General features: G+C 36.5%; 3 protein-coding genes across 5 annotated transcripts in view; 2 read left to right on the plus strand and 1 right to left on the minus strand.

Annotated features, from left to right (window-relative positions):
• The window catches only part of ZDHHC2 (zinc finger DHHC-type palmitoyltransferase 2), a 76383-nt gene extending 70053 nt beyond the window's left edge, over window positions 1-6330 (plus strand). For all 3 annotated transcript variants that reach the window (XM_060001126.1, XM_060001127.1, XM_060001128.1), the window contains 4 exons: window positions 644-732; window positions 4128-4243; window positions 5448-5589; window positions 5851-6330. The gene's annotated coding sequence lies outside the window, so the exon portion shown is untranslated. The remainder of the gene's footprint in view (window positions 1-643; window positions 733-4127; window positions 4244-5447; window positions 5590-5850) is intronic.
• Window positions 1795-18618, minus strand: CNOT7 (CCR4-NOT transcription complex subunit 7). The gene is made up of 7 exons (XM_060001129.2): window positions 18420-18618; window positions 16737-16947; window positions 14685-14878; window positions 11167-11328; window positions 8276-8420; window positions 5832-5942; window positions 1795-4198 (listed from the first exon to the last, which is right to left on the minus strand). The coding sequence occupies exons 2-7, from the start codon at window positions 16851-16853 to the stop codon at window positions 4070-4072; spliced, it is 858 nt and encodes a 285-aa protein (XP_059857112.1). The 5' UTR covers window positions 16854-16947; window positions 18420-18618; the 3' UTR covers window positions 1795-4069.
• A 225-nt stretch (window positions 18619-18843) lies between these two features.
• The window catches only part of VPS37A (VPS37A subunit of ESCRT-I), a 38653-nt gene continuing 32197 nt past the window's right edge, over window positions 18844-25299 (plus strand). Inside the window, exon 1 of the mRNA XM_060001125.1 lies at window positions 18844-19096. Coding sequence (XP_059857108.1) covers window positions 18972-19096 — 125 coding nt within the window. The 5' untranslated portion in view covers window positions 18844-18971. The remainder of the gene's footprint in view (window positions 19097-25299) is intronic.

Below are 25299 nucleotides of genomic sequence, written 5' to 3' on the forward strand. Positions count from 1 at the left end.
TACAGTTGGGGGGAAAATGTGTTAATGTTATTCATCTTTTGTGTTGACTTACTTCTGAGTACCAATTAAACCAAAGGGGGCCTTTTGATAAGTGACTTTAAGCTCTGGTTTATGCTAAAGCAGCTCCTTATTGCTCAGAAGGGACATATTATTTTATGATTCATGAAAACAAACTGATTTTTGTTGCATCTTCTAGGGAAGATTTAACAATGTAAGGAGTTCAATCCTGACCTGAATTTAATACTTAATGTTTCTTGTTTGACAGATAAAGGTGCTTAATCAAATTAAGAAAAAAACATAATGCCCCAAAGTAGAGTTCTGTTGATGCTGAATTAAAGAACTGTTACCATGGAAAGCTTCAGTTCTGTTGTTTTTTTATTCAGCTGAAACTAAGACTATTGTCAGAATTTAGGTTTGTTTCTTTTTCTGTCAGTATGTATAGGCCCTAAAGCCTAGTATTGAAAGTATCTTAAATGCCCTAATCATTTATAATGTGAAAGTTGAATGTTTTAAAAAAGCAACCTTGATTATACACTAGACTTGACTACCCTTGACTACCCTTGACTATACACTAGTGTATAATAAACCTAGATTATACACTAAAACAAACATGTTTTAAAGTTCTTTAAAAAAATATACTTAGGCAAGAAGTAGAGAATATGGATGAGCCCTGGAGTAAATGGCTAGAAAGAATCAACAGAAGGACAGTCTGTATACAGATGTATACTTCAGGTATGTTTTTTTTTTTTTTTGGCTTATGCTCTTTCTACATGGTCTTTGCAGTGGTATAAGACACCAGCTATCAGTAAACAATGTTAATTCTTGTTAGGAAAAAAAAACAAAGGTGTATGACACAAGTGAAATGGGTCCCCACCAAACCAAACACCTTACATTTCCACAAGTTTTAAAATTTGATCAATTAAACTTTTTCCTGCTCCATGCATACTTTTACCACCATCAATTATATCACATCCTTGTAGATTCCACTTCAGGTTGTACTTAGTGGTTTCTCAACTTCTTTGAAAATATTCTTACCTGTAGTTGTTTCTTCTTTACTCAAACTCAGCACTGGTTTCTCAAAAGTAAAGAACAGCTGGCAGTACTGATAACATCTGACTCATTAAGAGCCAAAGAAAAACAATCATTTGTCTTGTTCCATAATTAACTGCTGATGTGCCCCACTCTTCAAGCAACTGTTCTCATCAGAAAGCTGTACACAAAGCTTAAGTTTTCTCTAGATACATTCTTTGGGCTACTGCATTCAGACATGATACATAACTCACCATCAGTAAACAGCTTTGCTTGGCTAACAAATGGGCCACTTGTAAACATACTTTGGCTGCAGGCTTATTTTCATTTTTTATTTTTATGAATATGAATATTTTTATGAAATTATGCTGTGATGAGATACTCCATTTTAAAATTGCTAATTCTCCTGTTGCTTTCCCATGAGTTGGGAATATTGTGATGAGGGCTTAGTCTGGTTATATCAACATACGTTGTATTTTTTTTTAGCACAGTTACAGTGTCACAGTTTATTAAAATTTGATAATATAATTCACACTCCGATGTGCCTTAAAAAGCACACCAAAGTGCACTTTTCTTGTTTTGACACAGTGGGTATGAATTGGTAATATAAACAAATAATAAAATGTTGTGGTTCAGAGATATACATGGCACAACTGCTGGCGGGTCATGAAATGATGAGAATGCCATAGGCAGTTTCTATAGCAGCTGCTCAACTTCCCCATTGTAGTGCAAAGATAGCCATAGACAGTACATAGATGTTGTGGCTGCAATCCAATAAAACTTTATTTATGGACACTAAATGTTGAATTTCATAATTTTCACATGTCAGGAAATGCTCTTTTTTTTCCCCCCAACCATTTAAAAACTGTAAAATCCATTCTCATGTCACTGGCCATACAAAATACAGGCAGCAGGCTGGTTTTGATCAGTAGGCCATAGTTTGCTGATTCTTGCTCTAGTAGATTTAACAGAATATGGTTAAGTCCAGAATTAATGGCTTAGGAACATGAAAAAATGATCGAATATCTTTTATCCAAAAGCTAGGTTTAGTAAAGGTTATAATGTTCCTCTTTTAGAAGTTATAAAATATATTAGTTCTTGGAGACAGAAACCAAAACCAAAAAATTGATACAAACTCTGAAATTCAGCAACTACAAACTGAAATTCAGCAACTACATGGCTATTTAAAAGGCAATCTTTATAAAAGATCAAAAGAAAAAGAAACCAATTAGATAGCTGCTAATTTGTGTTGACTTTAAAAGAAGCCACAGTAAGTTATACCAAATGCATTTACTTTGTTCATCTTTCAGAATAAATGGGGAGACAGAAGTCCAGTCTTAACATCTAGTTGAGGTATGCATTAAAAAATAAGCCAACACTGTTGAAATGTAGAAGGCTCAGGTTGATTTTTTCAATTAAGAGATTAAAAATCATCTAGTTAATGAAGTTACTGAGTTATGTTCAGTTGCCCAAATTAAAAAAAAAAAACCCACAATAGCCCCCAAATATTTCTGAAACAAAATTACTAGTCATCAACATATATAAGAAAACATTTCTGAAGCCTTTATTTACAAAAGCTTTAAAAACAATCCCTCTGTTTCACAAATGTTTTGTTTAAAAAGGACCACCCAGTTACAGCATTGAAGTATCATGAATAAAGAATGTACAAGGGAAACAAACCAATGTGGCTAACATTTGGAGATTTGCTAATACTACTGATTGAAGTGCAGATAACACACATCATAACTTGTAGTCCATCATTTCAGGGCAGAGTTAATGATTACCAAAGTGTCTTCCTACACATGCTCTGATCTGGTCACATATTCTGCATGGCTAAATATTTCACAGTCTCTTTTGTCAATATATATAAAATAGATTGCAAAGATATACACAAAAAAATAAACAAGCATTACACTCCTCAGGTAATTTTATTAGCTACACTGTATATAGCTAATAAATTTATATTTTTTGTATTTTGTTGTTTTGCACCAAATCTCTCCATTATTTATCTTTGTAGCAACTATGAAAGCACAAATTTTTTGTCTTCTAATTTAATCTGGTACAAAATATACCTAAAGACTTGCAATCTTTGGATTTTAATGAAATTGATTTGTGTAATCAACAAAGCAAGAGCATCATTAGGTATGGCTATAAAATTTTTAAAAATTAAAAATAAGGGTAAATAGCGATGGAATAAAAAGAAGCAGATCAAGGGAAGTGTGCTATCATAAAATAACCGCAGCTTCAACATCTTGGATACCAGTTTCCGGGCAGACACTAAACATCCAATCACAAAGGATTTTTCCTGAAGGGTGTAAAGCTGGTTTGAAAAATTCTTCAGTCACAGAGCAGCCTACACATGCCAATTAGAAACTGACAGACACTAGATGTGCTTGGGAGATTAAGTACTACATACAGAAACAGCAGTTACTAAGCTCCTCAGTAGTTTTTTTGTCTTTTTTTTTTGTAGTCTTGCTGAATCAACCATTTGCACAATGCATGTTCTATATTCTGTGGGTCAAAAGCAAGTAAATACTGTATAAAGTTGGCAGATGGTCATTTTTCCAGCTAAGAGCAAGAAAAGCCAAAACTGCTGGTAAAACAGAGGATTTGAGTCAGAATCACTCTCTAAAGTGCAAAATTGATGGTCCACAATCTCAAATAGCTAAAACTCCTGCAGAATGGAAGGGAGACATGAAACAGGGAAATAAATTACAGTCAGTGCTAGTTAATTTAGGAAAGGGAAAAAAACCAAGCTCAAGTAATGTTGATCAAAGTATTCAATATGATGTACTGAATAGCTTTCCCCACTCTGTCACACACGCCTACTAACAAGTATATTAAGGCCAGATTTAACCTGAATGCTTTTCTATTTATTAAGATCTGAGATAGGAATGGTCATACTTAGTACTGAAAGGCAGAAAATAAAATGAGCTATGAGAGAAAAAAAAGTAATGTCTATTGTTCAAGGGATTCAACCAGAGATAAAACCTATATACAAGCATGTGCGTAGCTCAAATAAAATAAAAACTATTTCATGTCATGACTGCTTGTTGGCTTCCTCTTCATATGCATTCCCTGTGCCATTCTGTACATAGGATGAACCAGAACCAAGGCCATACAAATGACCACAATATTTGGCATCATCAATATGATCTTCAAAGAACATCTAAAAAGGAATTTTGGAAGAAAAAAAGATAATTTTAACCAAAAGGTACCACTGGTAATTTATATTTCAGCAATGTAAGTACTGACTGTTCATTAACTATAATGACAGCTCTTTTCTATGCTGCTCCTCTGAAGCCACACATTTAAATTAAACGTATAAGACTGACTTTCTCAAGAAGTACAGAGCTCAAAAGAAACCAAAGAAAAAGACTACCAAAAAAATGTATAAACACAACACCTTTCCTATTAACACTCAGACCATTTTTGAGAATTTGTAACGGAAAAATGGCAAGCATTTTTATTCCATTAATTTAATAATACTTAATCATGAGAATGAATAAAAATAGCCAGTAATGGGCAGGGGAGGGGAAGTTTAGGTTTATAAGTAGCCTTGAGTCTATGTGCAAGGCTAAGTTGGCTAAAAACAATCAAACCCCAAACATGTCTGGACAGCAAACCCTGAACATTCAGATTAGGTTATTATCCTTAATAAAGCCAAGAAAAATAAAGATAACGAATTAGTAGCAGAGAATCTACCATTAACTGAACCATAAAGGCATTTTTAAATGCAAAACTGAGAACTCAAAACGTTGTCTTAATTCTCTAATGAAGCACTGGGAAGAAGTACAAAACAAAATATTTACTTGTCATGAACAGTCCAAATCACTTCTGAATCAATACCACTTGGCAAAATAGCTATATGCTTTCTATTGTATGTATTATTAATACATTTCTACAAAAAGTTTTAAATCCCCAGAAGTATTCTCAGTCATTTCTTTAATGTCTAAGAGGATATACTCAAAAGAATTCTACAGTGAATATTTTGCAAGAAGGAAAACTCTTCTGTAAGCAAAAAAGTCCATTCTGTTTTGTTTTTGCACAACTGGCTTTCTTTTCTTTGCATTTAGCTACAATGAAGTATACCTGTCACTTAACCTAAGAGTAGACTTGGGTTCATTAAATTTCATTCTTCCATACCTAACTTCTTTATATTTGAAGAACTTATCTCTGTCTTTTGCCAGTTAAGGAGTGTCTGCCCAGCATGGTTTTTGATTTAACTATTTCAGATTTAACCCCTTTAGAATTCAAAACCTCTTTGTAAGAATCTACTAAAAAGCATGAGTCCTACTCTGTAAATCCTCAAAGAACTGAAGAATGGTAAGAGCAAATAGTAGTTTCAGCAGCAGTTTAATACCTAAGAGAAGCCAATGCCAGGGAAAACTTAACATATGGATTCCTTGACTTGACAGAAGCAACACTGATGTGGCCAACAGAAAGTCCTCTGGAGTTCTCCCGTTAGTAATGTGTATGACCTTGGATAAAGGCTACCTGCATCTGGCCTCAGCTTCCTCACCTAAAAAATAATATGGTTGGACCTACATGACTTCTAAGGTAGTTTAAATTTTTTATTCTACAAAGAACTTATTTTTTTCATTGCCTTCTGAACTACATTTCAAGATGACTTATGATGACTTTTGATTACTTTCATTCAAGTGTAGTGAGTATGACTTATATGGTACTTATAATTATATACTTCACTTAATATGTACTTATTGCCCCAAAACTTTTGCCATTAGATTTTAATGTTCTCAACCTAACCACCAACTGAGAAAAATGCACTGATGTCTCCATACTTCTCTCATTTTGAAAAAGGCCATTCCTGTGAGCAATGAGTCAGATCCTGCCTGATGCTGTGGTCCTATCCGTTCCAGCTCTAACTGTTCAGCAACTTCCTGTAAACCACCCTACAAGAAAGAAAAATGGCTTGTCAAAAGAAAGAAACATTGCAACACTCGAATTCACAAATTACATAACTTAGACAATGACCAAAATAGAAATGAACTTCAGTATGTAAAGACGGACCTTATGAAGATCAGCAAAAAAACAGAGAATGTGAATTACTGATGTATTTGTTGAATGGGGGAGATGTTTATAATTTAATAAATGAGATCCTAATTGGGAAAATTTATCTTCATCATACTCTTTAAGGCATGTGGCAGGCAAATAACTTCCCTAAAGATATGGGGGAAGCAGATCATATATAAGGTAACAGGTACACCGGGTAACATTTGCCAAGTACATCCAGTCCCTCTATCATCCATCAATTATTATAAAACTGACTGTAGGCAGTTACTTCAAATTTTCTTAAGCTTCACACCAATCTATCTCTAAATAGTTTCATCTAAATAATTTGCACAAAACAAAGCTGTTATAATTAAATCCATAAGAATTCACTAAGTGCTTAACTATGGTTTTGTTAGTTTAAAAAGGTTAAGTTGTTATAAGAATACAACTCCTTAGAAGGGTCTGCTAAACACCCTATGTAAATATTGCTAGGATTAAAAAAAAAGATAATGAGATTGAAAGAAAGGAAGAGAAAGAATACAAGAAAAGAAGGAGAGAGGGAGTGAGGGAAGGAGAATAAAGAGGGGGAAAATGGGAGGAGAGAAAGTAAAGAAACATCAGGACCAAGGACACACACAAATTTCTCTGAATTGTTAAGGCCTCTACCACCAAACTAGCCCTTCTCTACAACACAGCTTGAAACAGTGCTTTGCACAGCAGCTGCTTCAGAGCTAAAAATAGCACAAGGATTAGGTATCATTAGCAGCTGCTTAGGAGAGCAACAGAATAGAGCTATTCAGTACCACTGACTATAGGTTAAAAAGTACCTTTGTCATTAACCTACATTTTAACACTGCCGTTAACTCGGGGCATATTCAGAATACCTAATATGCTTAGAAATTTTTCAACAACATACACATAATGAACAATAATTCGGTTCTCTGTTCCCCAAAACTGTCATTGTACAGACATGTCAATTTTAAAAAGGATTTCCACAGCCAGATTAAAACATTTACACCTTGGATTCTCAGCACACAATACTTTCAGGGGGTACCCTTTCTAGAGTAATGAGGATAACCTACTGTAAGTTCACTTGAGTCACAGTAGTCTCTTCAAATTGCACAGAATTCTGCTGTTCTTTGGTGCTACAAACGTGAAGTAATATTTCTTAAAAATTTCCCTGGTTATATGCTATATCCTGTAATGAGGCAAGCAAACTTTGGACAAAAGACCACTCTCATGATTATCAGTTCATCTGTCAAAAGCAAAGTTTCCTTATTCAATTCCTAAATTATTTCTTTCTGCATAAAACTCTTAAAGTTTTTACCATCTCCTAAAAGTATAACCTTCCTTGCACTTCTAAAAAGCTGGTGAGGAGAAAACTTGATTAACCTTGATGTAAGTTCTATGAAGCAACCACTTTACATAAACGTTTTTCCTGAATTACAGCTTAAACACAAACACACCAGAAAAAACAAAACCACTATATTCCTTAGGAGTCTGTACCCCCGTAATGAATTCATTCTAAGACTAAAGGAGCACTTTTTCCTTAATAAAGACACTTTCTTTTCTTTTTGAAAGAATTAATGTTCAGAAGTAACAAATCATTACACACATGGTAAGCAGTGTCAGAATGTAAGCTGCTGTCTAGACAGGACCTACCCAATCACTAGCACTTACTACTAACAAGCTGACGTCTATGGGCCAGGGGAGGGAAAAAAAGCCCTTTTAGCTATGTAATTTACTCCTAGTAACATGACCCTATGACTAGACCGAAGAAAATAATCTCTCATGAAGGTAAGCTGAAGGAGAAACTCTTTCTGCTACACAACTGACCATATCTGCACATTGCTGGCCACTTCAGACTTTATCTTGCATGGAAAGATTATGTGCGTGTTGCAAGAGAGTGAGAACTTGGACTTCTGTGCCTGAGAGGCTCAGATTCTGTGCTAGTTTATGTTCAATCTGGCAAGCAATGACAAAAATCTGATCTTCTGTTTAAATCTTGTTGAAAATTTATTCTGCCAATCTATATTGAAGCTCTGAAAAAGGATTTCCTATAAACTATTATTTATGCAAAAAAGGAATCAAATAATCAGATAATGTAACCGCATTTAACATAAAACTTAAAAACAGGGTTTAAATCAATATCCCAACCCAGCACCTTGTAAGTCAGTCACCCATTCTGAAAGAATACTGTGCTGATTACAGATAAAGACATTCGAAGCCTTACTTTGAGATTTTTGCAGCTCTTCATGAGGTACTTCACATCATAAATGACAGGAAAAAACAATCGAAGGATCTCAAAAAAGTCAAGTTCTTCTTCAGGCAAGTTAGAATTGGTCAGGATTTTGATTAAGTAGCCAAAGTCATAACCACTACAAAAGGGTGAAAGAATAAAGAAGAGGGACCATAAATACCACAGAAATGAAAAGATAAATTTTTTTCTGATAACAACTTTTAAGTGAGTCACACTGTAGGCGGGAAAAAAAAAAAGAATGAACCAGAAAAAAGTACACAGAATAAAAGAGAAAATAAACATGTTTACAATTATAATGGGAAAAAAATGCCATCTTTTACAGTGTCATTTCATCATTCAGGGATACCAATATACAGAGATCTCTACCACCCTCCTAAGCGTGTAGTCACTAAACTACTATTTTGCTAATCCTTGAATAGAGAACTCTCTAAAGAGTATCAAACTGTCCATAGCAGATAGCTCAAAAAATAAAGATGAAAGGAAACTTGGCAAAAATGTCAAATGACGCAGGAAAACTGGCATTCAGAAGGCAAAAATAATTCATATCTTCCCATCATTTACATAACAAGGTCATACACTTCAAAAACCCAAACGGTAATTCCCTAACAAAGTATCTTCACTTCCCTTAAGTGATTTTATTAATGATACTCTCTTCCCTCAAAATTTTGTTCCTATGTCAATCCCCAAGAGATACTAATGGTAATGTTGAACCTTGAAGCGAAGGTAGTAAAGGCTGAGAACTAGTATCTAGAAAATAAAAAACCAACTCCCACACTCAAATCAACACCTCCTCTCCCTACTGTTTGGCTTTTCCACAGCTTTATATCAATACCTCTCTACACTCCCGTGCCACAATCACACCCCTTCTTTTCCCTGTCTACCTTTCCTTTAAGGACCTCCCACAGGATGCCTTCCCTCAAGAGCTCAGCTCCCGCAGATTTCTCAGACAAGCTGTTTTCTTGTACTTCCCTTTAAAGCACATGTATTGTTTTCTCCACGTTTAAAGGGTAGGTGTCACATCTTAATTTTTTTTCCTTATGGCACAGAGTTGGGACTCAAATGATGAGAGATGCTATTTAACATATCTTTCAGGGGAGATTACAAATAAAATTTTTATTCAATGTTTAGAATTTCACTTACTTTAAAAAGAGAAAAAAATGTTTTTACATTGAAGACCATTAAAGAATATCAAGGAATAAACAATAAACAGCAGAAACCTTTAAATTTCTGGTAGCTAACAAGGAAGTAACTAACTTTGCTGTCTACCTAAAATATGTCAGTATGTTTGCTTAGCATCAATACTAGTAAAACGAAGATCATATTAGAGTTTAGGATTTATAAATTTCTTCAACCAGTCTTTATTTACTAGAAATAGGTTAGAATATGAAGAAAATATTTAATGACATTTAGTAGAATAAAATCTTAACATATCTTGACAAATACTCAAATATATCAGAGTCTAATCCAGACTCTAAACTCTAAGAAGACATGACCCCTTTCTGTTTTTGTTCATCTTATCCTAGTACCTAGCATAGGGTATTTGCTCAGGGTATTTTTTGAAAGAAAGAACCTGTCATACATAGTAATAAAAAAACAGGACTATGCTTTCCAGTTCTTTTGTATCTTCATGACCAGGAAAGTAAAAAAAAAAAGAACTCAAAAAACGTTCCTGAAATTACCAAAGACTTAAGCCTCATCTCCTGAGGTATAGGCTCAAATGGAGAACAGAGAAAAAAGATGATAGGTGGGAATTGGTATGCTCAATACTCCAACTCAAAAATTACTGCTTAGTACTGCATTGAAGCTGACAGTATGAACAGTCCTTCACTATTCTCATTCATTACACAGGCCAGCACTGGAAATTCTAAAGCACGCAGAAACTCTTTTTTTGTTTTAAATGTGTGAAGTGGACCAAGTATAAGAACATTAATATATGCAAAATGCAGTGATTTTTAAAACGGTAACAAGAGGCCAAATAAAATTCCCAAGGTCACTATTAGTCCCTGGGCTGCCAATTTAATTTAGTTTACTTAGATAGAAAAATTCTTTCTCTTACCTAAAAGTCTATATTTACAAAATGGAATTAATTTCCTTTCCAGAAATTCTCTTCAACAATCTGATTTTATTTTATGATAAGAAAGAATTTAAAACTACCACTTATTGAGAATTTACTGTGTGTAAAGCACTTTACTAGATGCTTTAAATATGTTATTATCGACCATTAAAACAATTCTGTAAGATAATTCTTCTAAGTGATTTCTTCCTGACACTCTATTAAAAAAAAAAACATTAAAATCCACCACAGAGACCCACCCCTAGCTTTCTCTTTGCCATTTTTTTTCCATAGCACTTAATCACCATCTAACAAACCACAATATACATCTCATCATTTTAAAAAATTGTCTGCCTACTCCCACTGGAATGTAAACTCCATGAAATGATTTTTACTCTATTTTGTTCGTAGCTTAATGCCTAGAATCTTACCACAGTGCTTGCCATATGGTAGATAATAAATAACTTTTTTGAAAAATGAATAAATGTTTTCATTCTAAGGCTTAGAAATGTTAAATAACCCTAGGTAACAAAGATTCCAAATGGCACTGCTGAATTTAAACCAAGGTCTATTTTTCCAGCCTGTGCTCTTTCCACATGCAATACTGTCTCTTAGTCCAAAATGGATCCCATATCATTAAATTCATCTTTAAGCAGACCAACATTATTAGCCTGTCAAGAGTTAGGAGACTGCTACATGGCAGCCAATTTTTTGTAACTAAGCCTGAAATTGCTGACACAGTGACCCAAGTGAAGTGTGAAGCAGCCAGGAAATGATAACACAAATGCCATTTTCAATGTAATCTTTTTACCTATGAAATGATAACCATTTGACCCCTTCACAGAGGACTACTCCTGATGTCATAAGAAGTTCTGCAAAGTACTGGGTCTCAATTCCTTCCTCCTCATGTTTTTTAAACTGGATACCAGATGTTGTTAGTAGCTCTATAGAGTCTTGGGCATACATGTCCTCCCTGGCAGAAGAAAAAGAAAAACATTCAAAAGTGCCATACTTCAAACTTTTTCTCCCACTTATATCTACAACTACAGCGCCAGAAATATCAAGAGAGAGAATGGGCTTGGGCCCATTTATTCCAATGCTTCACATATATGGAATGAAAACACAACTTAAGTACAAAGGTCATTTAGTATTTTAGAAAAATGTTCATGTGGTAAGTAATCATTCACAACAGTCCAATGGTGAGATTTTCATCTTTACTATCAATTTCATTAGCCTTTCACAAGTTAAGTAAATTTAACTGGATTTGAAACAAAGGGTCTTCTTCTAACCAGTGGCTACCACCACAAAGTAAGAGACGTGTTCTTATCGGGGGCTTTCAGTCTCAGCAGCCCTTTTAATGCTGCCAAATGGAGCTGCAGCCCCCGGGGGTGAAGGCCTGTGTCTATCTCCCGGGCTCTCAGCAGGAAAGAGACTGAGTAGAAAACATCTGCTGTGGCTGAGTTAAACCACATTCCGTCTTAAAGAAAAAGGAGATGCCTCCTCTCACTAATGATGAGCCTTTCAAATAGCTCTAATAAGCAGTAAACTGTTTAAAATGAAGGGCTCTGCTAGAATAGCATTAATTTCTTCTTCTAACAACCTTACTCCTAGAAGATTACCTCCCAAAAATCAAGCCAGGAAATCTAAATATAAACCAATTTTTCAAGATTTTACTTAAGCCAAAAAGAAAGCCATCTCTAATTTCTAAGCACAAACACACAGGTATCCAAAACATTATATTAAATCAAAAAAGTGATCAAAATGAAAGTATGTTCCTGAGAATAAATGAAAAGTATTTCATGCATTGCCCACTGGTTGTTTCCTTTTATTTACTTTTAAAATTCTGAGAATACTGGTTTTTACCACTTAGCAAAAAAAAAATTCTACAAAAGCTTTAATAAAACAAAACCAAAAGGAACATTACACTTAGGCCAAAAAGTATCCTTATGGTCTACTCTCTGGAAATCAATTTACTATTAAATGTCTTTGAAAAATAACAAAACTAGCAACTGAAATATTTAAAAACAGAGAGGAACCACAACGATCACTGTAAGTCAAAATTCCCTGGAAAACCCTTGTTACAGAAGGGTATCTGAATAAATCCAAGTTTTTTCATTACACAACAGATATTACTGTCCTTATTATACTAAAATATGTACCTTAAACAAGTAGAATCTCACTCATCATGCCCCAATGCTAAGAGACATGCTTTAGCAATTATAACCAACCAAAGGCATACCAGATTCTTTCTCCAGGCACACATTATTCTGGGCCATATGTTCACTTTACTTTTATTGTAGTTTATTATCTCTCTCTCAATCAGAATTTAAGCTTGAAGAGGGCAATAATTTTTGTCTGTTTTGTTCAATGTTATATCACCAAGGAGTACTGCACTATTCAAGTCAGTATTTCCCAAACCTGACCAATGATAACAATCGCTCAGAGAACTTAGCAACAATATGGATTCCCAAGTCCCACACTTGGACCTAATGAATCACAGCCTCCAGGAGAGAGACCTGGATGAGTACCTCTGGTGTTTTATGATCAAGTATCAAATTATACTTTAATTTTCATGTACATATCAACTCCAAATTCAGTTTAGAGCAAATTCCCAAACATTGGACTTTGGCAATAGAAAGCTGACAGAAGAGTTATAGAAACACTAAGTTATAATGACTATGACCAACTTTCCCCAACCCTATGTCCCTGGGGCCTAGCACAGCTGCTGACACATTCATTCTAGGCACTCAATAAAAAAGTCAATTTTCATCTTTCTTCAAAATATCCAAGATTCATGGTGCTCTTTCTCCACATTAGGTAGAACTGGTTTTATCTTCCAACTGACCCTTTCTACTTAAATAATATTTTTCACTGTATCCTTAAACATCTATTAAGATATTAACATTAGTATGAATGGTGGCAAAACTACAGTAGCCCTCTCTGTATAAGAAAAAAACGTCTTTCAGAGATTGTAATAATAAAGCAGTTATTATTAGAACAAGGATGTTTCTAGAAAAGAAAAATGTCAACTTTACCAAAACTGAGACACTTAATGGTCACCTACTCACGTAATGCGATCACAGCAGTATCTTAGTAAAGACCAATGTTCTAATGATCAGCTTGGAAAAAAGGTAACATGGAACAAATGAAATGGTAAAGAACTGATTTTAAAAAGGGTTATCTTTTGGGAAAAGGATAAAAGGGAATTTTTGGAACTACAGTACATATAAATGGTTATTATCAGTTTTAATAGAGATGAGTACCTTTCACCCTCTACCAAGTTCTGGAGCGTATATTATTAAATTCAACAGAGTAAAGACAAAGAGTCAGGCTAAACATAATGCAATTAGAAGCCATACTATTGCATCATTGACAACACTACCCTCTGAATTCATCAGCCCTGCTTTTCTTTAGATCTTATATGCTAAGTATCACATTACAGAGAATGGAAGTTCTTACGTGGCACTACCATTAATTGTCCTACAGCTTCTTTTACAGTTTTTCAAATCGGATGTTAGATCATATGAAACAATCAGAGGCAGTCAAATAGAAGGATAGTGCAGTATAGTAATATACTCAAAATGTATTAAGCATTTCCCCATCTCACAGTCAGTCTGTAAACAATCTGCCCTTACCCCAAAACACTGGAAACTTCCCTAAGCTATCAAGACTACTCGTACCAATGATATAGAAGTATTGTGAGTAAAGAAACTGGGTTTTGACCCAGGGCTTGAGTTAGAATTCAGATTCTGAATTGTTTCTAAAAGAAACACCAGGCTCAAAGATACTATTACTTCTCCCATATATAACTTACAAAAGGTTTTGTGGACTGACCTAAGAATATATATTGATTTAAAAGGAAAATGCACCCAAGTTTCCAAGAACTATCTTACCACCTGTGACGTGTAATCTACTCATACACTGGAGTATGACCGTAATAAAAATCTCTTCACAAGGATAACTGTTACAACAAAAACATATATATTGCAAATTGCACTCAAAGTTTGAAAGCAAAATTAATGTTGTAAGATAATTTTTTCAATCAAGAAGTATTTTCAATACCCAGTTTTCCAAATTTCAAAATAGTGGCAGTCATACTTTTCAAATAACATCTCTAAAACTCAAAGTATTTGCATTTAAGTCTTCTTTAGCCTAATTTTTTTGTCCCATGATAAAAAGAAATGTAAACTTTTGAAATTTTAGGTTTTAAATATTTCCAGGATAATGACACCAAATTCAGTTAGAATTTCATTTGTCATACTTGAGGGAAATTAATTCCTAAAATTAAACTAAAAAAAGAAGTTTGGGTTAAATTTATTTCCCACTTACGTCAAATTAAATTTAAAATTAAACTGCCAAGTTGAAGTTCCTGGAGGGTATTCTCCTTGCTCATTCATAAATGTCAATCCTAGCTGAATTATCTTCAACAAGTCCACATTACACCGCAATAGTTGGTACTGATAGTCAGCATTGCTCCTGAATTCTCCAATGGGTCTTGCAACCACACCTGGAAACTCGGTGTCCTGTAAAATAGTTTTAAGGTTCATTATTTACTAAATGGTCGAAACTACAATCCACATATTCCTAGAATAAATAAATAATTTGGGTACAAGTCAAAGAATCCTGTTATAGATTATATTCTACACAATTCACGTTCAATTGCGAAGTACCTTTTAACTAGGAAGAGCATTACTTTTTAGAACCATAAAAGAAAACTCTGCACACTTAACGACTTCTTCTTACTTTAAATATCATATTAGTAAAAAACTACTATGTATTAGATACACATAATAATGCAACTGAGTACTCTATTCCCACGGAAGGGAGAAAAAGTCACAAATTCATGTTTCTCAACCGGTGTGTGAAACTATGCTCACAGTATTCTAATGTTAAAACCAATGAAGAACTGTTTAAAAAGAATGGAAGATGCACCATACTTTCCGATTGCTTTTCTGAAGTAAGGTTTATCTAAACACCAAAACCCTCCTAATTTCTTGGGCTAAAACAGTACTCTCTCTACAGTCCAGAGAAAGCACATCCTTAAAAACTGCTAAAAACGCATGCCACCACTCATTCCTGTAGAATGTTAAACACATCTCTAATGCTGTCACTCCTTATCATCTGAGAAAGAAATGATCACTATGAATTCCTACTAGAAAAAAATAATAATTTCATTCTAATTGTAAGTACATCTATTAAATAGGACATTATCTATGTACACTCAAATATTCATATTTTAACCAATCAACCTGCCCCTCCCAAAAAAAGAGTATTAATTTATTTGTATTAAATATACTAAGAAAATAATATATCAGTTTAGTATTAAAATTCAAATTAGGAAACTAAGAACAAAATCTAAATACCAACTCATATGAAGCAGTAAAGAAATTAAAACTTTTCTAAATTCAGTGCAACTCAACAACCACTTTATTGGACGCTATGTGTTACGCTAGGTGTCAGGGAAGAAAGGATGATTAAGACACTAATCTCTTACTTCTCGAAGCTAATTATCTAGAAAACAGTAGAGAAGCCAAAACACAATAGTAAAGAAGCAAAATAATTAACTGAATAGACAAGCTAAGCAGATTGAACAGTATGTGCAAAAGTAGAAATGCTTAACAGTACAGTGTGTCCACGGAACTCCACTGGTAATTAAAAAACAAACAAAAAACTGCAGATCAACAATGCTTCACTGGGAAATGTGAATTTTTTTGTTTGAGAAAGACATTCAGGAGTTCCATCTGGTATTAATATTAGGCCTTAATGTTGCTAGGAGCAGACCTGGCATTCACAGCTAGGTCCTAGCATTCTTCTGCTGAATATAAACAGTTTCACACTATAACATCAGACAAGGCCAGTCTGTAATCATGACTGAACATACGCAAAAACACAGACATTTGTCCAAACCACAAAAATGACCAAACATCTTTCTATCTTGGCTGAGTGACTATTGCTTCTTTATGGCTTTAGCCCCACTCCAGTCTTCTCTCATTCTAGTTGAGACTCAGTAAGATACCCTATCATGGAATTACCCGAGCTTACTAACAGCATCCAGTTCAGAGCAAAGCCCTGCTTCCTTATTCCTTTCCTAAAACCACCTGTCACAAGCACAAATCCTAGAAGTCCTTTCTAACACTCTCTTACTCAAATGCCCCATGGTTCTAAGAATGCATTTTCCCTCAGTGCAATGAGTAAGAAACCCAACTTGTCATATTACAGGTGTGTTCTTGGTGGTCTTTATTTGGAGGTCATTGACAAAATTCTTTTTATAATTAAATTAATCACTAAAAAACATCAGCCAGAAGGGCTGAATTCAAGATGTTTAAAATCCCCTTTCCTCTTTCATAAAAAGCATTTTAAGGATTTTGCTCATAGGCATACCATAGCAACGTAATTATATTTTCGGATAACTTGACGAATTTTCTTCATCTCTTCATCCAGGTTGCAAGCCCAAACTTCACAAATTCTTTGGCTATGATCTACAGTCGCTGCTGGCATAGTGAGGGCACAAGGAGTCTAGCTGCCAAGCATCAAAATGTTATACTTGATTGAAGATTTGTTTCGTAAAATACTTTATCCTTTATTTACGTACCTGTCAAAATAAAAAACAACTATATGAAGAATCTGAATCACAGAATAATTGAGTTGACAGAAACCTAAGAGATTATCTATTCACAGTCCTTGCTTTATAAGAAAATCAAAGTTTAGAAAGTGACTTGTCTAAAGTCACACAGCTAATCAGTAGGAGAAAAAGGACTACAACACAGGTTTCCTGGTTCTAATATGTTATGTAAAAAGTGTTTTTTGTGTACATACTAATCATTTTAAAAAATTTTTCATTACTTAAAAATTGCTATAAATTCAACTCACTCTCTGAATAAAACTTTATAAAGACATCCCTTTCCAGAAAAAAAAGGAAAAGTGACATGCTGATACACATGTGAAAAGATCAGATCAGATGTTACTAGGGCAAAGATAGTATTTACTTTTATTCCTCATTAACTGAACATTCAAAGTCTGATTTAACTACAAAATCTACTGGAATTTATTCAAGTCAGATTGGAGGGGCCAAAAGTAAACCAATTAAAAAAAAAAGTTCTTTCTGCAATAAGTAACAGCCACAGAAACTGTTTCCATGTCTGTAAGTGTGCATGGGAGAAAGAAAGAAAGCAATAGAGGGTCTGCATTTCAAATTTTTTCTTTCTAATTTCCTAAAAACCAGAGCATTTTCCCTGGTTACCAAACACACATGTCACGTTTCTGGTCCCTAAACACAGGTTTCATGGTATATAATGAGAGCAGTACAGACCAACATTGATTCTTGAGCAGGGAAATTCCAGATGCGCTTTCATTTTTCACACAACTTTGAAAAAAATCATAACAGAAAGTGTAAAAAAGGGAATTATGACCGCCCCTTCTAAACTCTGCAGTCACAAATGTGACCTCGAGTGCTCTAAGAACAGAAACCAAAGATCCAGGGGTTCCTTCCTTTATAACCCTCTTCGCTAAACACAAACACACACACACAGTGGAAAGCCCCTGTAGTTGAACACTGCTTTCCTCCACCTCTCTCTACTACAGTTCCAGAAGCCCCGAAGAGGCATCAGAGGCCCCCTCTCTTTACTGGAGGTAGCATCTCCGAACAGCGGGTTCCCAACGAAACGCGAGGACAGTACAGACACACTCAAGTCACAGATAACTCTCTTCCCTGGCAGAAAGCCAGAGCGAAGGTGCTGATAACCATTGACCGGAGCCGGATGGACTCCCAAGCACCGCTGCGTGAAGGAATACGAGAAGCTAAGGATCTAGGCCACCGCCCTCCACTCCCAATTTCCGCCCCACAGCATCGAAGCACCAGGTACAAAGCCTTCGCGTCATCACTCTGCGCCACCCCGTTGACATACCCCCCAGCCCCAGTTACCCTCCCCCCTCCCCCCGCCGCCCAGCCCTTAGCCAGCTGCACTCCAGCTGGCGCCATCGCGCACCCGCTTAGGTTCGTCATTCCCGCCCCCTTTCTACTTCTCCAACCCGCCCCTCCCCCCGCAAGTCTGTGGCAAGATCTACTTGTGTCGCTGAGCTCGCACTTCTCCTCCTCCTCCTCGCCATAGAGACAGCACCCAACGGCGGCGGGGGTGGCGGCAACGACGGCGGCGGCGGCGGGTGCCCCATAGACACCTCTCGCCCGGCAAGGGGGAAAGGGGAGCCGGAGCTGCACCGCACCGCGCTGCGCCGTCGCTTCTCGCACGTCCAGGCGGGGGCGCCAGATGATGACGCGACACGCAGAGAGGGCGGGGCACGCAGGTGACGGAAGCTGGGGTGGTGGAGAGCTGCGCGGTCAGGCGTCCTGACTGGCTGGTTGGGGCGTCAGGGCAGTGAAGGGAGGACTGCCGGTCCCGGGCGGCGAGTTCCCTGTCTCCAGCTGTCCGCAGACAGAACATGCCCCCCTGACCCCGAGGACCCCCGGCCGGGTTTGCTTAGAGAAGACGCGGCTCCCCAGCACTTGGGCTGGGGCGTCCCTGCCCGCTCCTCCTCTGTCGCTGGGGAACCGCCGGGCTGAGCAGCTGGGAGAAGCAGGCCAGAGCCTTCTAGGGCCTCGGGCCCGGGGACCCGTGGAGGATGAGCTGGCTCTTTCCCCTGACCAAGAGCGCCTCCTCCTCCGCGGCTGGGTCCCCCGGTGGTCTCACCAGCCTCCAACAGCAGAAGCAGCGGCTGATCGAGTCCCTCCGGAACTCACACTCCAGGTGACTGGTCGCCGCCTCTCCGACAGGAAGAAAAAGTAGGGCGGGAGGGCGGGCTGGTCCTAACTACACTCGCAGCTCCTCAGGCCGACTCCCGCCAGCTGCCGCCTTTTGACCTACCTCCCTTCGTCCTGCCTCTCACGCTTGCTCTCCTATCCCTGACCCACGTTCAGGATTTTCTTCCGGGCCCTCCTTCCCTCCGTCCCGCCCCACCACTGCTCAGCTCCTCTAATTGCGATTTGCTCATCCCTCCTGACAACAGCGCTGCTGACTGTAATCTATCTCATAGTCTGTCTCCAGTATGCCTTGCTTTGCCCGGCTTCCTCACTAATCTTTCCCTTTGCCCACCTGTTTGCCGCGTTGGCAGAATTGTTAAAATTCTGTACTTGGGTAAAAAGAATCGTCAAGAGTGATCTCCAAGTTTCACAAATAGTGGACCATTTTTGAAAAAAACCCCAAACTGTTTCAACATTAAAGAGAAGGGAAGACAGTTTTCACCAGTGAGTTCTTCTCTGGGAGTGACATACTCAATCCTCTGAAGTCTCTAATAGAAGATTTACCCCGTTCTAACCACCTCCCCCCAGCTGGCAACTATCAGTCTCTGTTCATTTCTCACTTCGTTATTCTTGTTCCCACACTCGGGAATTGCCTTAGAGTCATCTTGATTGTTCTTTTGGCGTTGTATGAGTTGTTCATTTCCAGCGTGGTCAGATTAGAAATATTTTGCAATTCAAATTAATTCAACTGTTTTTATTGTAAACTGGTTTGCTGCAGCCCTTTATATTGCAAAAATCTGTGACCTCTAGTGGTTTTTAAAAATTAGAACTGCCTCTTTATATTATATGGATTTTGCAAGTATATTTACTTGAGTGTCAGCACGTATTTTAATGTAAAGATGTCAACATCTTAATAGACTTTTCATACATTTGAAATATATATATTCAGAGGTATTAAAATTGATTAATTCCTGTGGAAGGAACTTCTAGGAGCCATTTTATCTGTTACACTAAGGATTTTTTCCCAAGCAAGTTATAGTGTAGAATAGTTTTAAATTAGATATAGTGTTAAAAGAAAAAAATCACTGCAAAATGAGTTTGGCTAAAATGAGGCCTATTACTGATTGAACTTCAGGTGTTTCTTGGTTCTTTGTCTCAATTGTTCTGCTTGTTGAGAACTTTAGAAAGGTGAGAATTTGTGGTATTAAACAGGAAAGAATGGCATGGTATTTGATTTAATTGTGGCTTTCTTTTTGGAAAATTAAGTTCATAGAGTTCTTACAAGTCAGTCTTACTCCAAATAGTATTCTCTACTAACCTGTAAGAGCTACTCTTACAAAATATGCTTATGAAACAAGGTGACTCCTTTTTAACAAACAACGAAAGTTTGTCTCCTTAGAAGGCATCGCCTTGGAAGACTGTATACTATGCTAGTACTACTATTGCCAAAATACTTTTTAGAACCATACTTTTGGAATTAATTGCTTTTAATCCTTTAGTATATTCTGTTAGGTATTCTCACTGCTGGCGAATTTTTATTCTTTGAGGTTGGAGTTGAATTTTTCAAATATTCCAAAGCCCCTTGCTGCTAAAGCTGGTAAATAAGGAAAGCGATTGATGTGAAATTTATTGTATATTTTTTTGGCCTTCAAATAAGGTGAGATTCTAAGGCAGGAATTGCTAATCTAAGGATTTCTGCAGTTGGCTTAAGAGGATCGGTAAATACTCTGAGTCAAATGCAGAAGGGATCTATTTTGTTATTTTTGAGCCAGAAATTATGGACATAATCAGACATGTGATATTATCTACACATTTGTAATGTTTTATGAACAGCTAACTTTAAGTACTTGATTCTTTTAAGTTCTTTTATAAAAATATTTGAAGTTTTTATTGAAATATTTCACATTTATAAACTATACTTGGATAATTCTGGTGACAGTTAAGGAGGTCATGTACTTCCATTTTTCAAAGAATGGTATGATCCCAGAAAAAATGTCTTCTACCTATTCTTGTTAAGTCTTCCCTTTTAACTCATGACATACCTTTTAAAACTAGCTGGTAAAAATGATGTATGTGTGCAGTATCTGAAAATATGTTGCTTGAGTAACCAAATTCAATACTACAACTTATGCTTAAAGATTTTTGTATAAAAAGACACTGCGATTGGTTATTCTGAAGGTGCACTTTTTAAAAGTTCAAAGAATGTTTCGAACAGTATTTTAATGAATAATAGAAAACTTCCTCAGTTACCAGTATTAATACCTTGTTGCATGCTGCCCACCTGCCTCACATTTAATATTCTATCCCTTCTCTAAATATAGGGTTAGTAGCTCTTTCTTGGCCATGAAAGCGTCTGACTTCTTTTCGTCTCCTCAATAACCTTTCCCACCCCCATTCTCTCATCTACCTTCCAACTCCTTATAATTAAAAAAAAAATCCCACTTCAGGAAAGAGTCTCTTTAATTCCCTTTCTCTAATTAATGTAAGCTTCTTTTCAGTTACCTTAAGAAATTCCTACCTCCTCATCTTCCTCAGGCCTCTCCTAAAGGTTAGCTGAATTTTATGTGTATTTTTTCCTCATCTAAGTCTTACTGGTAAGGCAGGGCAAATGGGACACTGTCATAATGATGACCAAAAAAGTGTTTACCCAAAATATAATAACACATTTGTCTGCTATGAAAATGGAAACAAAGTTATATAGATTACTAGGTTCAAGAATTTTATTCCACCTTCTAAATAACAGTCATCACAGTATTCAATTTACCACTAAAATTCCTGACTTTACAGGCAGGAGTAGAACTAATTCTGTTGTTTCTTTTACTTCCTAAAGAAGCTCACTCTAAGAGACACTGTTGATTTCCCATCTAAATCCATTTCTTCTGATTTCTTGGAAGAACATTATTTTTATATGGGTTCCTGGTCTGCGGGACCAGTTATTTAATGGAGGCTGTGCTCTTTCAACCTGCTTAGGTAAATAATGATTGTTTACGCCAATGATGATGGTCTCATTCCCATTGCTAGTTATTGTGGAAGCAAGACACTTGACCTAATCTTAGTCAGTGGAGTGGTGGGTTGGAGAAGAGGTCTGCTGGGGAGCTGCTCAAAACATTTTCTTAGTAATAGTAGTGTCTAAGAGGAAATGCTTTGTGTTTTGGATATCGTTTTGTTACATGGAACATCTAGAACTGCTTGGATCATGACGGAAGCAGACTGACTAATGAATGTGGTAGAGTAGAAAGATGGAAAGTCTGTGATAATATTGTGATGCTGAATTAACCAGATCTGGAAACTTCCTTCCTCCGGACTTCTTGCTGTATAAGATTATACGATACATATACATTTGTATTATACATACAAATAACCCCTCACTGTTTAAGACACTTCTGGCCTGGTTTTTCAATTATTAATACTTGCAGTTGAAACTGCCCCAAGTGATACTCACTAATTCCAGTATTTAAAGATTCTTCGAACTGAAGCTGTTAAGTATCTCCCTGCATTGACCCTGCAATCAGAAAATACTAAAATCTGATGGTAGCTCAACAGTTACTTTACTATCCTTACTATCCTGGTTTTTCCTCTCTCACAGTATCTACAGTTATTAGCTTCTTTATTATTTTATTTCCTTAGCTCTGAAGGAACAACCTGGAGCTGTGTTTGTAATTGTTATCTGTAATTAACTATATAAATTCAAAGTTATACAAATAGTACTCTTTCTTTGTTACCTTTTACTTAGGGAGATCAGCTCTCTCAAGTAAAGGACTTCTCCGTTTTAATAATCAGTTAGTTATGTGGTAATTCTGGTGCTATTTTTATTTTATTTTTAATCAGAAAATCTAATTTGGGAGTTATTTTTATCAGAATTGCTTTCTTTTTCACTCTGGTATGAGATGTTAGACAAAATGAATTTGAGGAACATAAATGCAAACAAGCAAAAATTATTGACATTGGGCAAAGCAACATGACTTAGGTGAAGTCTGAGTTCCAATTCCCATCTGTAGAATCAGGAATTGTGATTTTTATTCTGCAGGATTGTTGGTATTTAAGTAATATATATAAACATTTATTAGAGTATCTGACACACAGTAAACAGGCAGCCGATTGTATTCCTTCTTTCCACTGCATAGAATCAGTGTGCCTGGAACCTTTGCCTCTTAGCCTACATGGATCTAGCCAGCTTATTGTTTATGAATTGCTCACAAGCTTACAGCTCACTTGCCTCTGGCAGGACTACTTCTGACTTTCCATTCAGAAAGCATGTCCATTCCAGAGAGTTCTTTTCTTCACAAATGAAATGTAAGATTTCATTTTGAAAGATTTTAGACAATACATGTAAAGAAACTAGAATGTTATTGGACACACAGTAAGTACTCTGTAAATGCCAATTATTTTATTTTTGTATCTTAAATATAATAGTGCCAACCTCATAGTTTTTAAAAATTGTTTTGAAATCTTCTTTTGTTGCCAGTCCTTGGATATTCTTTCTGATTACCCAGATTCTTTTAAAAAACCTTATAACATCTTTGGAGAGCCTGCTCTTGTATAATTTTCTACCCTATAGCTGTTAAGTTTAACCCCCTGTTCTCAGGTATAAAACTCATGGGTTTCTTAGTAAGCCTAGATTCCAAACCTTTCTTTTTGTAGTTTTTACTGTCAGCTCATAAGGACTCACATGCAAACTTGATAAGACAAAAAGTTTGTAATGAGAGGATATGTGTATATGTTTTAACCTGTCTAGTGTTGTATTTTTTAATAGATCTGTTGTCGACATAATTTGAGATTTTTCATTAAAATATCCAAATTTCCAACTTTTAAAAAATAGATTTTATTATTTAGAGCAGTTTTAGGTTTACAGAAAAGTTGAGCAGCAGGTACAGAGATTTCCCATATAGCCTTTGCCCTCTCCAACTTTTCTTTTAAAATGGAAAGATCTGGCAACAGTTCCCACATAACAGTGCTTGCTTTGAGCTTAAGAGTAGCTGTCCTATTTACTGGGCTGCTCTTCTCCATTTTACCAGTTTGCAATCACACCCTTTTGTACTACAAGCAACTGCCTTCATTTCATGTACCTTTCTAACTCTTAAAGGTATTTGAGAGTAAAATTTTCTTGGGGAAGAAAGTCACCTTGACTTGTTGCAATAAAAATTCTATAAGAATCTGCTGTGCCTTAGCCTATTGAAGCTACAGAAACCTACAAAATGTCAATATTTTGACCCTAAATTTAAACTCTTATAGTGAACTTAAAAGTTATGTATATCAAACAATCCCATAATTAAGTGAATTTTAATTTGATACATTAAATCATATAGTCTATAACCAGTGATTAAACGTTATAATTTCAGAGTATATGACACAATAAAGCATGTTACCATTTTAAAATTTTCCTAAATAGATGGTAACACTCAAGTGCTATCCCTAGTTAATTTTCCCTATAGTAGTATCAGTCCATACCTGCTTTTTAAAAAAAGTTACCACACAGGTCATTTCTCCATTGCCACTTGAATCCAACCACATCTACTCCTCCCCTCCTACCTCTGAACTCCTTCCAAGCTGTCTCTACTGCCTGCTCACCTAAGCCAAAAACCTGGTCATCCTGTTTTCACTTGGTCATCCCTGCTACCACTGGATTGTAACTATTCTCTCTGCCTGCAGTCTTCTTCCCTTACTTTTTTCTTCCACATGGGTGCCAGAGTCATCTTTTTAAAATTTGAATTTGACCATGTTATTCCTTTCACTAGCTTCCTAACTCTTGCCAGCCTCCTTAGCTTAAAGCCTGGTTGTCACAGAAGGTGGTGATGTGACTGATGGAAACATGTCAGCAGACACAATGTAAAGTTTCTTTAGGGCAAAGGATATGGACACTCTTAGAGTTATTATTTCCTACTGAAGCTTTCCTAATTGTGTTTCCTCTTGTCTAGAATGTACACTTCATTTCCCCGATTCTCTTTCCTAAGGTTAACTCTTACTTGACTTTTTTTTTTTTTTTTTTTTTTTGGCGGTACGCGGGCCTCTCACTGTTGTGGCCTCTCGCATTGCGGGCTCCGGACGCGCAGGCTCAGCGGCCATGGCTCACGGGCCTAGCCGCGCGGCACGTGGGATCTTCCCGGACCAGGGCACGAACCCGTGTCCCCTGCATCGGCAGGCAGACTCTCAACCACTGCGCCACCAGGGAAGCCCCTTACTTGACTATTAAATGTAGCTCAGATACTGTTT

The sequence above is a fragment of the Delphinus delphis genome, chromosome 21 (genome assembly GCF_949987515.2).
Source record: "Delphinus delphis chromosome 21, mDelDel1.2, whole genome shotgun sequence".
Taxonomy (NCBI): domain Eukaryota; kingdom Metazoa; phylum Chordata; class Mammalia; order Artiodactyla; family Delphinidae; genus Delphinus; species Delphinus delphis.